Below are 15,899 nucleotides of genomic sequence, written 5' to 3'. Positions count from 1 at the left end.
TACAGGTGGGCAACTACCCCATGTGCAATACTGCAGATAGGGGCCTTGCTTCAAGATTTAGCCCCACAGAGGCAAGGGTCGCAAGGGTTCGGGGTTGGCCGTTTGGCTGTTCGGCCGTTCCACACCCACTCTGCTCCTGCATCAGCTGGGCTCTGCGTGTCTGCCACGTTACTGCAGGGTTCAGGGCTGACTACAGGCAAACAGCTTTCTGCAGTGCTGGGATCACTGGTAACCATTCCCCTCCCTTTAGTCTTATGAGGAGACCTAAGGGTAGTATGACCTAGTGCACTGGTAGCCAGGACTCCTGGGTCTAATTCCAGTGAGAAGGACAATGTGGCTAATGGACAGCTCACTAGACTGGGTGTCAGCAGACCTGGTTCTGCCCCTGGCCTTAGTTCAGGCCCAGTGAGTGAGCTGGGACAAATCGCCCCTTCCCAGTTTGCCCTTCTGTAGGGTGGGAATGAGGATCCTGCCTGTCAAGAGCTTTAAGATCAGCTCGGGAAAGCTGGAGTTGTCAGTGCCCCTCTGGTCCAGACCTGGCTGTTGCCACGTAGCCTGGAGCACCATGTCAAATGGGGCCATGCACTTCGGCTGGGACATTGTTACTGCTTGGCTTTGTGGCCATGGCTGGCATCTGCGGGGGTTCTTGGACTCTGTGGTCTCGTGCGGCTCTGGGAAGGGTGTGCTCTGAGCAATGCAAACAGCCATGCAGCTGAACTCCCGGGTGCGGGGAGCCTATGGGTAGGCTGCAGTGACAGGCTCACTGCTGGAGCCAGCTCCTTTCCCCAGGGGGTATAAGTCTTCCCCAGCTGGGGGCAGCTCAGACCTGACCTGCTGGGCAGAGGGAGGTGAGGGCTAATTGTCCTGGCTCCATCCAGCCAGTGTGTGTCTGTGTGTGTGGTGTGCACGGGGAGAGAGGAACCCACAGTCTGAAATATAAAGTCCGCACTGAAATCCTGCCCCTACACTCACACCTACACCTTCCTCTTTCCCTCTTTCAGGGGTAGTGTTGCTGGCAGCGGGTAAGTGGCATGGTGTCAGAGGAATTACTCCAGTTTGACCCTGTCACCCGCACTGTGTTTGACCCAGCATGCTTAGATTCATTGCTGCTAGAAAGAGTTGCTGGCCCCACCACAGGGATCCACATGCTGTCCCAGCCCCCAGGGCCTGGGGGATGCCTCCCATCTGTCTTGAACCCCCAGTAGAGTGGGTCTATTCTCCCACACCCAAGCCCCACACTGCTTGAGACCTGAGCGTCTCTTTGGCCTCAAATGCCTAAAGCCCCTTCCCAGTTGTCCAAGGCTGCAGCAACCAGTGCTAATCCTTGAGCAGCTGGCAAGCATTTGCTGTCCTCTGGATGAGTGTGTTTGGAGCCTAGTCCTATGATACAGTGGGGTCAGGGCTCAGCACTGCCCCACAATGCTCCAAGTCACCCTCCCCTGCAGGATCAGGCTCCTCCCCATGTGGGCATCCACCCCTGGCTCCGAAGCCCTTACATGGGAACCTCCCAGAGCTTAGGCATCCTCCTGCCAGCCAGGGCCTTCTGGAGCTGCAGCCAGGTTTAAAGCCCATCAGGCCTGCAGAGGCAACACCTTGCTAAGAACATGCCCCCCCTCCGCCTCCCATCCACCCCGAAACCCCTGGGACCTGCGCAGGAAGGGGCAGATTCCTGCTGGAGTGCATGGCCCCCTGGGAGGATGTGCATTTGCAGAGCAACGGAGGGTTGGCTGCTCTTCCTAAGAAGCAGCAGGCAGCTCTGGGCCTTGGATCAGCCAGCCAGGTGCGGCCAGTGAACTCCAACAGCTTGCTCTTTGCTTCCTCTGCTCTGTTAAGAGAGCTGGACCTGAGGTGCAGGGCATGCCTCCAGATTTGGCCTGGCCCGAGAATTAGGCTCTAGGTTCCCTTGGCTGCCAGCAGTGGTGCAACTGGTACGTTTTGTGACCTGAGCAAAACACTGGAGGGAGGGGGGATGCCGAAGGACAAAAGCAGTCAGTGTTGCCTGTACCCGGGACTCAAAGTCCCTGGCTACTGCTGGCATGGTGTGGGCTGCCCAGCTGCGGCACAGGGCTGCTTCTACTGCAATACTGTAGACTCTCTGGGAAACTGCCGCTCTGGTATCCCCTCCAAGTGGGCTCCCAGGGTCGGTGTACCACTCACCCTCCACAGGTTATGCTATTGGGTGCCAGCCAGGCAGGAACTGCCAGGGGCTGGAGTGATTTGCAAGCCAGGACCCAAGTTGGGATTTCATCCTCTTCCTAAGGGAAATGCCCATTGATTGCAAGATCATTGCATGCTCTCGGGGGGGAGCTCTTGAGGGAGAGAGTCTACAGTGCTGATCCCAGCCAGATGCGTACCTGCGTGTGTGTGTGTGTGTGTTTGTGTTTGTGTTTGTGGCCTGACAGTGCTTGAGGTCTGACTCCCTCTCTCCTCCTCCTCTCCTTCCAGCTGGGATGAGAGCAGCTCCATCAGCAGCGGCCTCAGCGATGCCTCTGACAACCTTAGCTCGGAAGAGTTCAATGCCAGCTCCTCGCTCAACTCCCTCCCGTCCACCCCCACAGGGTCCCGGAGGAACTCTGCCATAGCGGTATGTGCTTGCTTCACATGCACACACACACAGGATTGTTCAGGGCTTGCAAAGGAGGCAGCGCTGGCAGCCCTGGAAGGTGTAGCCCATGGCCTGATGAAAGGGGAGCGGGCTGGTTGCATGGGAGCTGGCATGAGCTGGGTGGGACCGAGCTGACTGAGGGGGCCTCATCACGTGTGGGAGCAGCAGGGGCTGGGACGTCTGGTGTCTGCTGATCCCCACCAGGTGCTGGTCAGCCTAGAACCTCTGGCACCCCACCTGCTGAGGAGGAGTCTGGTCTACTTTCCAGTGAAGCTTTCAGGCCAGCCCGTGTGTGCAAAAAGCTGTGCTGTACCTGGTCCAGTCCAGGTTGTGCAGGAGGTTGGTGGTTAAGGCACTTGGGTTCTGTTCCTGGCTGTGCCAAGGACTTCCTGGGTGATCTAGGATACGTCACCTCCTCCCACATTACAGATGAGGCATGGTACAGATCAGTGGCTGCCCAAGGACACACAGCGAGTCAGGCTGACACTGGGCACTGAGACCAGACATCCCTGCCCTTTACACCATCCCCTGGCAGTGCTGCCAAGGGACAGTCCCGTGGGCTAAAGGGACAGGCACATGTGTCCTCCCAGGCTACTGCTACCATGTCAAGGGCTGGTAGCTTCCTCAGGGAGGAAGGGGGGGAGCATCCAGTCACCCCTGTGTGTCCCCACAGCTGCGCACGGACTCGGAGAAGCGGTCACTGGCAGAGAGCGGACTGGGCTGGTACGGCGACACCGACGACAAGGGCCACAAGAAGCTAGACTACGACAGCGGGAGCCTCAAGATGGAGCACGGATCCTCCAAGTGGCGGCGGGAGCGCTCGGAGAGCTGCGACGAGGTCCCAGCCAAGGGGGGCGAGCTGAAGAAGCCTGTCAGCTTGGGCCCACCAGGGTCCCTGAAAAAGGGCAAGACTCCCCCAGTGGCAGTGACCTCCCCCATCACCCACACAGCTCAGAGCACTCTCAAAGTGGCAGGTGAGAGGCGGAGCGGCTGTCGAAGAAGCTATGGGTGGCTCCCCGGGGGTGGGGGATGTCCTGCCCCTGCCTTTTTTTGCTTCTGATGTCTGGAGGGCTTCTAACCACCCAGCACGACCCTGAGGACCCGCAGGGGGTGTTGGCATCACCAGCAGCAGCAGCAGGCAGGGTCTGGCACTGTGCAAGAGAATGGACCTTGTCCGTGAGCGCAGGGCTCCCCCTGGTGGCGGACACAGGGATGGGCACAGCAGCTGCTGTTTTGCCCAGGTCCTGATGCTCTTCGCTCAGAGCTGGGGTTTGGGTCCTGGCGCAGGGGAGGGGGGAGGTGACTGGGCAAGACCCTAACAGAGGCAGGCTGTGTGGGGCATGCATGCCTCACAGGTACAGCCCTGGAAGTGGGCAGTAATGGGTGCAGCACCCAGCCCTCTGATTTCTTCAGTGACAGTGATACCAGGGGTTGGAGGGGGGGTCAAGTCGTGATGACTTCCTGCTATGGTAGAGCATAGCAAAGCCTCCTGTATCCCCTGCTGCTCATCCTTCCAAGGTCTGGTACCCAGTGGGGAATTGTCCATGCAGGAAGCCACCAGCACGGTCCCACCTATGATCACAAACTTCAGGTGGGAGCTGGCATGAACCACAGAACAGAGCTGGGCCCATGTCAGCTCTTGTATGAGAGCTGCTTGCAAACCCCCACCCTACTCCTGGTCTGGCCACACACTTCTCCAGCTCAGCTGCAGGGCTAAGGGCCCATGGTGTTTTGAACTTTTTCTGCTCAGAAGCCTGGCCCCGATTCCCATGGTGTATCCAGCTCCAGCAGGGCCTCCTAGCCAAAGCCTTCACAAGATCTGGGCCTGGCTCTTGGCACCTGCCTGTATTTGCTGGGTGACTGAGGGCAGGTTCTCTGCCTCCCTGTACCTCAGGTTCCCATCTGATCTGATCCTCCTTTACCACTTTGGGGGATCTGCAGCGGAGAAGTGCTGCAAAGGGGCCAGAGGTGTCAGTCATCCTTGTTGCGTGGAGCACAGGCCCTGGCCCTTCCTGAGGGTGTCAGGCTTTTGGCAGACCAGAGCTCCCCAGATACAGCAGAGCCTCTGGGGCAAGTGAGCCTGTTCTGTGCCCAGAGGTCCAGCCCCCACTGGCCTGTGAGGCTGGGACACTCTCTGGCTCCCAGCACTTTATTCCCCTTTCTTGGCTCTTGCAGGCAAACCTGAGGGCAAAGCCACGGACAAGAGCAAACTGTCTGTGAAGAACACGGGCCTGCAGCGCTCTTCCTCTGATGCTGGTCGGGACCGCATTGGAGATGCCAAGAAGCCTCCCTCAGGTCTTACCCGCCCCTCCACTGCTGGCTCCTTCGGCTACAAGAAGCCAGCTCCCACCACCGGCACTGCTACAGTGATGCAGGCTGGGGGCTCAGCCACACTCGGCAAGATCCAGAAGAGCTCTGGCATCCCTGTCAAGCCAGTCAATGGGAGGAAAACCAGCCTGGATGTCTCCAATGCTGGCGAGCCTGGCTTCCTGGCCCCTGGGGCCCGCTCCAACATCCAGTACCGAAGCCTGCCACGGCCAGCCAAGTCCAGCTCCATGAGCGTGACGGGCGGGCGTGGTGGGAACCGGCCTGTAAGCAGCAGCATTGACCCCAGCCTCCTCAGCACCAAGCAAGGAGGCATCTCAGTGTCACGCCTGAAGGAGCCCTCCAAGATCGGCACAGGCCGGAGCACACCAGCCCCGGTGAACCAGACGGACCGAGAGAAGGAAAAGGCCAAAGCCAAGGCTGTTGCACTAGATTCAGAGTGTGTCTCCCTGAAGAGTATTGGCTCCCCTGAGAGCACCCCCAAAGCCCAGGCTGGCCACTCGCCTGCCACCAAGGTGGCTGAGCTACCACCCACCCCTCTCAGGTAGGAGCCAGGGATACTCCCTGCATTGCCCCACTGCCTAGGGCAGGGAGCCCTCAACCAGGCCAGGCACTGCTCTGGGCTGCTTAGCTCACAAGAGCCCTTGAACAGCTCAGGTGGCGTGCGGGTTGGCCTTGGGGGCCAATTTCATGCAATTTTGTGTCCCCACAGGGCAGCTGCCAAGAGCTACGTGAAGCCCCCTTCTCTAGCCAACTTGGACAAGGTCAACTCCAACAGCCTGGACCTGCCCTCCTCCAGCGACCTGCACCAGCCTCATGCCAGCAAGCTGCAGGACCTGCACCCAGCAGCCGGGCACCTTGCACCTTGCTTCACCCCCAGCCCTGCCCCCATCCTCAATATCAATTCGGCCAGCTTCTCCCAGGGCCTGGAGTTCATGAGTGGTTTTGCTGTCCCCAAGGAGGGCAGGATGTACCCCAAACTCTCTGGCTTGCACCGCAGCATGGAGTCCCTGCAGATGCCGATGAGCCTGCCCAGTGCCTTCTCCGGGGGCAGCACCACCACCCCTGCCCCAGCCATGGCCCCACCCACGAGCGCAGAGGAGGAAAGCAGTGAGCTGAGCTGGAGTGGGAGCCCCAGGATTGCACATCTGGACAGGTATGGCCAAAGGATGGGCAGGCACAGGCACCTCCTAAAGGGACTGGGCAACTGTGGGGATGCAGGGGCCATGATCCCAGAGCTGGAGAGGTCAGGGCCATGTTGCCAGAGCCTCCTTCCCTCACTGCTGGGAGGCACAGTACATCAGCCCTGTATCTCTCTCAGAGTAGATTGCCCTCCCACCCCTCCCAGGGCTTCCAGTCAGGTTATTCTGCATCCCCAGGAGAATGGTACGGGCAAGGTCCAGCTCTGCCCCTGGGGGCTGACTTAGTGCCTTCTCCCCATGTCCTGTACCTGTGCACTGGATGAGCCCTGTAGTGCAACCCTTGGCCCCCAGATGGGCTGCTGATGTGTCCCTAGGTGGACATGTCCCTAGGACTGTTCCTGTCTGCCCTCAGATGGGCATAAACAGCCCACAGAGCCAACAGTGACTCATATTGCTTTTGCTCTCCAAGTACAGACCAAGACCAGAAAATACTGCCCAAGAAAGGGCTGGGGTAAAAGCTCTCCCCAGGCAACTGTACAACACCCTGGCAGGCATAAAGGGGGAAGAACTAACTGCTTCCCTGATGAAGGGCTGAGGCCTAGGGGCTAAGTGAATTGCCCAAGGTCACATAGGGCGTCAGGGGAAGACCAGGGAAATGAATCCCACCAGCCTCCCCATCTTTGGCTGTTGGGACCAACCTTCTGGCCTCCAGCCTCTGTCACAAACAGGGGACTCGCAGCTTGGTTGCCCAGGATGATCAGAGCAAATGGAGGATGTTTTGCCTGTAGCAGCAGGGCACCAGCTCCCATTGACACCCAGAGTAGCTGGGTGGGACCTCCAGAGGTGCAGCTGCCGCAGCAGCCCTGCAGCCAGCTTCCCACATGCCCTGTGTCCTGGTGCTGGAGTCAGTATCTCAGTATCCTTCATGCTGCGGCCAGAAGCCTGCTCCAATCTCCAGGTCCCATGCAGAGCCTTGCGGCTGAGTGGAGGGAGCACTGCCCCGGGACATGAGTGGATAGTTTACCATGGCTGATCTCTCCCTTGGCTCCACCAGGTACCAGATCCCATCCCAAGAGGAAGCCAAGGAAAGGCGACACTCACACAGCATTGGAGGGCTCCCGGAATCGGACAACCAGTCAGACCTGCCCTCGCCTCCTGCCCCCTCCATTTCGCTGGTCGGGAAAGGCCCTCTCACCAATATCGGTCAGTCTCCTTCTCCTCACCCTCCCCAGTGTTGGGTCAGGCCAGAGATCTCTGCAGCCAAGACTGGTTTGTTCTGGTTCCTGCTGGGGTCAGGGCACCATGCAGCAGGCAGGCTGGAGAGCTGTGCTGAGACACAGCCACCTCCTGCACTGGAAGTCTCATTGCCCTATTCAGATACAATAAGCCTGGGCCTAGCACCACATGGGCACAGCTATCCTACGGCTGCCTCCCAAACCAGAAGCCGGACAGCCCTGCTCACATGGATTTGGGAAGTGTCCAGCTGCGCCCCCTCTGCACGCAGCAAAAATCTGCCTGCGGCTGGGTTTTCAAATTTGGGACAAAGTCCTGTTTCAGAAAGTCCTTGGAGACCCCAAGACACAGCTTCTAAGTTTGAGACTGTCCCAAAGAATGTAGGATGGTTGGTTGCATTATTGCCTGCGGCTCCCTGTCTGGGCAGCCCCTGGACAAATAGCCCTGGAGAAGCACAGGTCAGTGCTGCTCACAGGGGGAGCAGGAGTCTGACCCTTAAAGCAGCTTCCAGCCCCTGCAGCAAGTTACAACATTAACCCCATGTTGCCTGGAGGCTCATGGGCCCTTGGGTGTCTTGCCGGGCAAACCTGGCTTTGGTGTAGGCTCCATTCAGCAGCTCTGGGCAGAGCCAGCACAGGCAAGCTGTCAGCAGGCGCATGAGCCTGGGTTGTTGCACGCTCAGCAAGCCTGGGCCCAGGACTCCACCCCGTTGCTCCATGGGCATGTGGGTAGAACTGGTCCAGATTGACACAAGTGTGCAGGCCAGGCCTAGGCGGTTTACTCCTGTCATACATGGGGGTGGAGAGTGGAATTGAGCCCTGCAGAGTTACTCCTGATTTACACCAGGACAGGTAGCTTTGAGCATTAATCTGTTGTTTCCAGGAGGCGCTGTCCACTACAACCAGTGGGCCAGCACTGGGGGAGGGGCAGGTGCAGTCAGTGCAGCCTGAGCAGCTTCACTAGATTCCTGATGACTTGGCCAAGCTGAGTCTCCAGCCCAGTGACATCCTATGTGTAGCTTCCTTCCTTCCCCCTCCCTGTCTCCCTGGCTCCGGCTGAGCTCTGGCTCCTCCCCACCCCATGCTTCCTGCCACTCAGCTCCCCTAGGCAAGGCTCATGGGAACCAGCACGTTTCTGACCCCGCCTCTCCTCCCCCCACCCGCCTTCTCCTTCCAGTGAGTCCCACCGCTGCCACCACTCCGCGGATCACCCGCTCCAACAGCATCCCCACCCACGACTCCACCTTCGAGCTGTACAGCACCTCCCAAATGGGCAGCACCCTCTCCCTGGCAGACAGACCCAAGGGGATGATCCGCTCGGGCTCCTTCCGGGACCCTGTGGACGATGGTGAGATTCTGCCGCAATCCTGCTCCAGCCATGGGGACAGGCTTCTCCGCCCCAATGCCCTGGTGCAGTGAGAGGTTGCACGACTCCCTGCCCTCCCCTCCATGGCCCTGCTCATCCCGGTGGCAGCAGCAATGGCAGGCGGGTGCTTCTCATCCCAACCCCAGTGTGTTCCATTCACAGGCCTCCTACCATGGACGAGGGCTGTGACAAGAATGGGCTAATACGGCCAGGCAGATCCTTTCCACCACAGGGGCTTCAGGATGAGTGAGGGGGATCCCTGTGGGCACCAGTAGGAGACAGGCTGACCAGGCCACAGACTGAGAGAGCAAGGCCCTGGGCCCCACCTGTGTTCACAGCCTCCTGCTGAAAATCTGTCGGCTCCAGCCCTCTCTGAGAGCTCAGTCTCTGCGGTCCTTCTGAAGAGGAGTCAGGGAGGAGAGGGAGCAGAGAAGCTGATTCAGAGCCAAGAACCGAGGCTGGCCTGCGGTTCTGAGTCCAGGCTGACAGCAGGCGCTGGCAGACTGCAACAGGCAGGGCAAGGCACTGGGCCCAGGACGGGGAGTTTGGGTGGACAGGGGCACAGATGTCTGTGGGCTTGGTCTGCAGGGAAGTGGAGCTGCACAGAGGGCACAGTGTAGGTGCCAAGCCCCAGGGACTGTCTTCAGCTTTGCCTCCAGCTCTGAGCTACCTGCAGCCATTCCTTCCCATGTGCTGTGCCTCTGTTTCCCCATCTGCCAAATGGGTGCAATGATACTCAAGTCCTGGGGGCAGGCTGTGCTCTGGATCATCCCTTTGGCTCTCCAAGCTTGTGACTGGGCAATACCAGAGGCAGGCTGCATCACCTCCCAGGGCAGCTGCCAGATGTAGGCAGCTACACAGGAGCCAGATGCGGTCTTCAGGGCTCTGCCACGCACTCTACCCACCAGAGATCTACCTGCCCATGCTTCCCCTGCCGTACCCCCATAGACCCTGCCCTGGCAGCCAGCCTGTATCTGCCGCATCCTGCCCTTTGCAAGGGCCTGGGGGAGACGTGCCTTGACTCAGGTGTGTGTGTTCTCTTGCAGTTCATGGATCCGTGCTGTCCCTGGCGTCCAGCGCTTCCTCCACTTACTCCTCAGTAAGAGCTGCCCCTGTGCTCCTGCCTGGCTGAGCCAGGATGTGCCTACTCTGTGCATGTCTGGGTTGTGGGGCTTTATCCTGTCTGGTGCATGTGCCCGGGGGGAGCAGCACTTCAACAGCAGGGGAGGCTCTTGGGGGCCGGGTGCACAGGGCATTGGAGCTGGGGTGAGTGCTGTGCATGTCTCTGCCCCCAACCTCAGCCTGCCCATGCCTCATCTCCCCTCCTTCCTAACTGCTTGCCTCTGTCTCTTCCTGCTGCGCCGCGCTCTGCCAGGCTGAGGAAAGGATGCAGTCCGAGGTACGGAGAGCCCCCCACTCCTCCTCCTGCACTGCCAGCTGCTCCTGGCCCTGCAGGGGCTGCCCACCTGTCCCCACCTGACCCTTCCCTCCTGCTCTCTCCTGTAGCAAATCCGCAAGCTGCGCCGGGAGCTGGAGTCGTCTCAGGAGAAGGTAGCCACCTTGACATCTCAGCTGTCAGCCAACGTGAGTCCTGCGACATCAGAAGCAGTTCCAGTCCACATGCCTCAGCCTGTCCTGGGGTCTGTCCACATCTCAGTCTGTCCCTTCCATCCCAATCGGACCATCAGCTCCCAGCCAGCATACTCCCCCTGCCTGCTCCAGTGTGCAGCGTAGTGTCTGCACTGAGCTGTCCAGTCTGTTTGCTCTTGACAGCAGGAGCAAAACCCTGGGCACTGAGCAGCACAAAAACACTTGCTAGTCACCTCTTGGTGCCCAGCAGTGACCAGCAGGAAGCAGTGGCATGGGGGCTGTCCTGCCCCCTCAGTGAGTGACTTGACCCAGTGTGTGGCCCTTGACCTCCAGCAGTGGCTGCTCTCATCTGCAGCTTGGCTCTATCTGTCCTATGTCAACACAATCTGGGCCCCGTACCCAGAATGGCTTTGGAGCTACCCAGCCATATGTAGCCTTAGGAATCCCTCCCCCCAGGGCCACTAAGAGCCATACACTCTATCCTGCTTGCCTTTTCCAGGCCCCTTCCCTGGGTGCTAACCCTGGTCATGGTACCTTTGCTACAAGGCTCTATCCCTCAGCCTGCTGGGTGGCCTGGGGGATGGGACACAGCCCTCCCCACTGCAGGACACTTGCAGCCTAGCAGCCACTGCTCCAAGCAACCAGCCCAGCCTGGAGATACCACCCCCATGTAAGCTGGCAGACTCCTGGACCTGCCTGGCACTGGGCTCAATGAGCTGAGCTCCTCAGTCCCTGGGCACTGAGTCACCTCTCCTTGCCTTCCAGGCTAACCTGGTGGCAGCTTTTGAGCAGAGCCTGGTGAACATGACATCCCGCCTGCGACATCTGGCTGAGACCGCGGAGGAGAAGGTGCGCACAGAAAGGAAGAGTGCAGGGGCTGGTGGTGCCAAGACCATGCCAGTTAGGAGCCTCGTTGAGCCAGACCACAGGTCTCAGCTCCCCAGTAGAGCTGAAGGATCTCAACTGGGTGGCTAAGCCTGTCCACTACAGCCGGCTGTGGGTGCTGGAGCAGAGTGCGGGCACCAAGCAGTGGGAACCTGTTCTGGGGAAGTGACCTGGGCTGCAGAGGCAGCTGCCTCCTTCCACAATGGTGTCTGAGCCTAGGCTGGGTCCTGCAGAGCCACCCCCCCTCAGATCCTCATGCTGCTGAGCCTGCCCTTCCCCTCCTCTTCACCAATCTGTAGCAAGCTAGTGGGGCATGGTACCAAGGGAATACTGGAGAGGTCTTCTGGCCAGTACTGGAAGTCTTGTCCTTCTGGGCATCCCCAGAGACCTATGGCTACCAAGACCCTGGAAACCAGTAGTCCTCATCTCACAGCAGTGGGCATTTGCAGTGGCAGGGGGGTAGCACATGCTAGGGCACTGGGGTGTGAGTGTAGGTGGGGTGGGTGCCCCTACTGAGGGGCACAGACATATCCTCCCGGCTTCTCCTCAGGACACAGAGCTGCTGGACCTGCGAGAGACCATTGACTTCCTGAAGAAGAAGAACTCAGAGGCCCAAGCTGTAATCCAGGGAGCTCTGAGTGGGACTGATGTCACACCCAAAGGTGAGGTGTGGCAGTGGGCCATGTTTCTAGTGCCCAGGGACCAGCACAGGCATGTCATCCAGAGTCCCTGGGGTCCTTGCCTGGGTAGGACACACCTCTTTCCCTGGTCTGGAAAGTGAAGGAAAGTCCTCTATCTCCAAATTGGGACAAAGAAAGCTTACTTTGGTGGACAGGTCGTGGAATAAAGAGAAAGCACACCTGTCTCTTCTCAAGAGAGTCATTTTATTGGAAAGCTAAACATAACTGTAACTAGCATTCAGATAAGGCAATGGAAATACAAAAACGTACTCACGCCTGGGAGGATGGGTGTAGGCCAGACACCAGGAACTCAGCTCTTGTTCAGTTTTTCCAGCAGCTCAGGTCCCTGATTCACCTCTTCTCCCCAGGTTTACAGTCATAGATACACAAACATTAATGACTTGCATCTATCTACAGCCTGACTGGGTATATGTTAATGAAAGGGGTTCATCATGAAGACCACCTCCCTAGCTAAGTGAAAAATTTATGATAAATACTTAACAACTGTTTAACTAGGGTGGTCTCAGATGGTATTAGTTAGGTTTCTGACAGTGAGTGCTATTCCTTATGGTAATGGGTTTCAATTGCTTGCTTTGTGTTACTATGGTCAAACACTTAAGTCAGTTCTTTCTTGTTTACATCAGCAAAAACATGGACTCGGCCTTGCAAGCCTGTCTCTTTATGAGGTTTCCCAAAGTTTGTTTCAATCCCTTTAATGGAGGCATTTATGCAAAGGCCTTTAATGTATTCCTTACAGGAAGGGGAGTAGGGGGATCCTTGGGACGTGCTGAGAGGATGAAGGCACCCTTTCAGGGCAATGCTTACAGCTTCTCCAGGGTAGAGGATGGTGGAGTGCTCTCTGCCAAGCAAATAACTCTGTGAAAGCCAGCCCAGCCAGGACCACCATGAGCCAGCTCCTGCTCAGCCCTGCCTCTCCGCTGCCCTCTGCAGCCCATGCAGCCTGTGTTGCTCTCACGGGGGTCTGTGCATGATGCGATCTGCCCGAGTGTCTTTTCCAAGGCTTGGAGGACATGCAGTGTGGACTCTAACTGAATAGAACAACAGTGGCTGGGGTTGAGAGAGACCCCTCCAGAGTCTGCCATTCCCTACAGTGAAAACAGCTCCCTTGCCCAATCTCAGCTTGCCCAGTGCTGTAGCAACAGCAGCCTGTTCATCCCAGGCAGGCACTCAGAGGATTAACATAAATTCACTGCCCAGGCCACCACCTGAAAATCCAGGTTCAAACCTTGTCAGTGTGGGACTGTGTCACCACTGCAGTCTGCTGAAGCTGCCAGCACTTTGCTGCAGCCTCATGCTGCAGAGTCACAGTCATTCCAAGGGCGCAGGTGTTTTCAGCGTTAGCACACATGTTTGGTGCTGATCTGGTGTGATGCTTACATCCAAAATCTGCACAGAGCCTGGAGTGAGCGGAGAGTTGTTCACTGCCATTGGTTCAGAGTCATACCAATAGAAAGGCCCCCTATGAGGCTAAAGGACTGTCAGATGGTGCCAAAGGGTCTCCAAAGCCACAGATTTAGGGAAGACAACCTCTACAACAGGATGGGAGCCTCAGAGTACTAGGTGAGGTGAGAGAAGAGTACAGACATTTCCAGGAGGGCTGCTGCAGAGGGTGGGGCTCCAGAAAACAAAGCTCTTGCATTCTTGGCACTGGGGGTGAGCAGGAGATAGGAGGGATGTGGGCACAGGGCATGAGAACTGATACATCGGGCTGCTTATAATGAGGAGGTTCTGAGTCTCTCCCGTTTTCCTCCCTGGGACCCCAGAGCTACGCATCAAGAGGCAGAACTCCTCAGACAGCATCTCCAGCCTCAACAGCATCACCAGCCACTCCAGCATCGGCAGTGGGAAGGACGCTGATGCCAAGAAGAAGAAGAAGAAGAGCTGGGTAGGTTGGGTGGGGCCTGGAATGAAAGCATGGGGAAATCCAGGCAGGACCTGGCCAGGGGTACTGCTGTGCTCTTGCAGCAGATGATGCCCATGCAGCTTGGGGCAGTACCCTTAGCACATCTCCCACAAGGCAGTTACTCTGGGATTCCTGGAAATGCTGTCTGCCCTGTGGGAGCATACATGAGGAGTTCCTTTGGCAGAGCTGTTCTGGTATTGGCTTCTGGCAGAAGCCGAATTCACTGGCCAGGTGTGGAGCTTAGCCTTCTCCAGCCCTCTCTAGGAGCTCTCCAACCCAGTACCATTCGTGAATGGGCCTCCACCATCTTCCCCACCACAAGCATTAGCCCTAGCCAGACAGAGTAGGGACTAGTCTGATGGCCCCACCCTTGCACTAGCACTCTAGGGCTCAATGGGATGGTCGCCCTCCATTCCCAGCCCAGACAAGGTCCCAGCTCAGGCTGAGGGGCAGCTGCAGGCCAAGCTGAGGAGACTTCCTAGCCAAGCACTGACCCAGGTCCCCAGCAGCTCAGTGCAGGCAGGTCTCAGAGCTGAACATGTGATTAAGTCTTGCTCTGTTTTTTTTCCTCCCCCAATGCTGACCTCAACCTTTTTTTTCCAGGTATATGAGGTAAGTCGTATACTGCTCCCTCCCCGTCTCCCGTGTTATGCTCCCCTGTCCATGACAATCACTCCATTTCCTGTGGGACAGCACGTACAGAACTAATCATCCCATCCATTACACTGGTGCTAACCTCCCTTGGAGCATGGTCCATCCGTGGTACCATCTGGGCCACCTGCTGCGCTGGTGCCAGGGCACTGCTTCCTTATGGTCTGGCTAGCATTAAAGCCAACTTTTCGGCACTCAACTCTATCAGGCTCTCACCAAGGGGAGTGAGGCACCAGGGCCTGCATTGTCAGAAATGACCAGCGCTGCTCGGAGTGCCCAGGTTCTGGTCGCTGACACATCTTCCTCCAGATGGCTGGTGTTCAAAGATCATATCAGAGAGATGTTCCAGTGCAAGAGGTTTCATGCAGACATCTCTACCTGAAGTGTTCTGGCCTGGGCTGCGCTGCAGCTCAGGCTGAGTGGTCCAGTCATACACTTGTCAGGTGGGGTGTCTAGTAACACAGGCCATTTTCCAGTGCTCCTCTTTTGCCAAAAAGAGTGATGCCCAAAAGGGCTGGCCAAGCCCACTGGAGCCTGAGTGTTATGACCCTTAGGACTGCAGACTGGGCTGGTGCTGGCTATGCTGGTACTCTGACCATCAGCTGTTGCTTCCAGACGACTGGCCTTCCCACCCTGAAACCACAGTGCACACAGAGCAGTTCAGAGGAAGGAAGCTCAGTAAGCTCTTCATTCTCGTTTGAGCGACTGTATACACACATATTCTCACTGGTGGGTGTGTTCCTTGCCCTGTGCCCTGACTGGAACAGTTTGCCTTAGCAGGACCTGTAAAGTGTGCCTTCATCCCACCTGCTCCTGCATCCTTCACTAAGCATATAGTGGATGGCACCCACTCCCTGTTCCTCAGTTCCTCTGAACCACCTGGCTAGAGATGGAACTTCTTCTTCCATATAGTTTTGAGCCTCGGGTAGCACATCAACCCTGTAATTTTCCCTTCTCTCCTTTCTTGTGCTCTTCTAACACCTTTGCCACCCCCAGCTAGAATGTTTGAGAGTTATTTTCTTCCAGGCAGAGCCTGCAGTCCTTTGCCTGTGGCATGGCCCCAATGCCCAGTACGAGAGCCCTCTCTCTTACTTTTTGAGACAATGCCAGTATTTTGTGGCTTCACTGATACTTCTTGTTCATTCACCCATTCACCTTGGGTCAAATGTACCACTTTCTCCTTTCTATCCCTTTATTGCACTCCTGCAGTGGAGGTAAGGAGGTATTTTTTTCTTGGATCAACAGCCTTGCTCAGAACTGCCAACTCCTTCAGCTTCTGGCCTTGCCCTTCATGTGATGGTCTGATCCCAGGATCCAACAGCCAATACCACTTCTGTCCATGGGAGGCCTGTATCCCCAGCAGTTCTGTCTGCCAATTCTTCAAGCCAAGGACCAGAAAAGACAGAAAATAAGCTTCAGCTGTATTCCTCTGGCAAGACACTTGGTTCAGTGTCTGGTCCAGGGCCTTAGCTCAGCACTACACATCCCTTGGCCCTGGA

The 15,899-nt window shown here is 57.3% G+C and overlaps 1 protein-coding gene across 7 annotated transcripts in view; it reads left to right on the top strand.

The window, feature by feature from the left end:
* Nucleotides 1-15,899, top strand: part of NAV1 (neuron navigator 1) — a 249,457-nt gene that overhangs the window by 213,664 nt on the left and 19,894 nt on the right. For 4 of the 7 annotated variants that reach the window (XM_059717298.1, XM_059717300.1, XM_014609432.3 and 1 more), the window contains 12 exons: nucleotides 2,446-2,584; nucleotides 3,279-3,579; nucleotides 4,781-5,474; nucleotides 5,643-6,086; nucleotides 7,127-7,275; nucleotides 8,482-8,652; nucleotides 9,717-9,769; nucleotides 10,046-10,069; nucleotides 10,177-10,254; nucleotides 11,026-11,109; nucleotides 11,696-11,807; nucleotides 13,610-13,731. In XM_059717298.1, coding sequence (XP_059573281.1) covers nucleotides 2,446-2,584; nucleotides 3,279-3,579; nucleotides 4,781-5,474; nucleotides 5,643-6,086; nucleotides 7,127-7,275; nucleotides 8,482-8,652; nucleotides 9,717-9,769; nucleotides 10,046-10,069; nucleotides 10,177-10,254; nucleotides 11,026-11,109; nucleotides 11,696-11,807; nucleotides 13,610-13,731 — 2,371 coding nt within the window. The remainder of the gene's footprint in view (nucleotides 1-2,445; nucleotides 2,585-3,278; nucleotides 3,580-4,780; nucleotides 5,475-5,642; nucleotides 6,087-7,126; nucleotides 7,276-8,481; nucleotides 8,653-9,716; nucleotides 9,770-10,045; nucleotides 10,070-10,176; nucleotides 10,255-11,025; nucleotides 11,110-11,695; nucleotides 11,808-13,609; nucleotides 13,732-15,899) is intronic. The other 3 variants (XM_059717301.1, XM_059717299.1, XM_059717302.1) reach the window with 3 other exon arrangements.

This window comes from Alligator mississippiensis, chromosome 14 (assembly GCF_030867095.1).
Source record: "Alligator mississippiensis isolate rAllMis1 chromosome 14, rAllMis1, whole genome shotgun sequence".
In the NCBI taxonomy this organism is placed as follows: Eukaryota; Metazoa; Chordata; order Crocodylia; family Alligatoridae; genus Alligator; species Alligator mississippiensis.
This window is presented reverse-complemented; position numbering and strand designations above follow the sequence as displayed.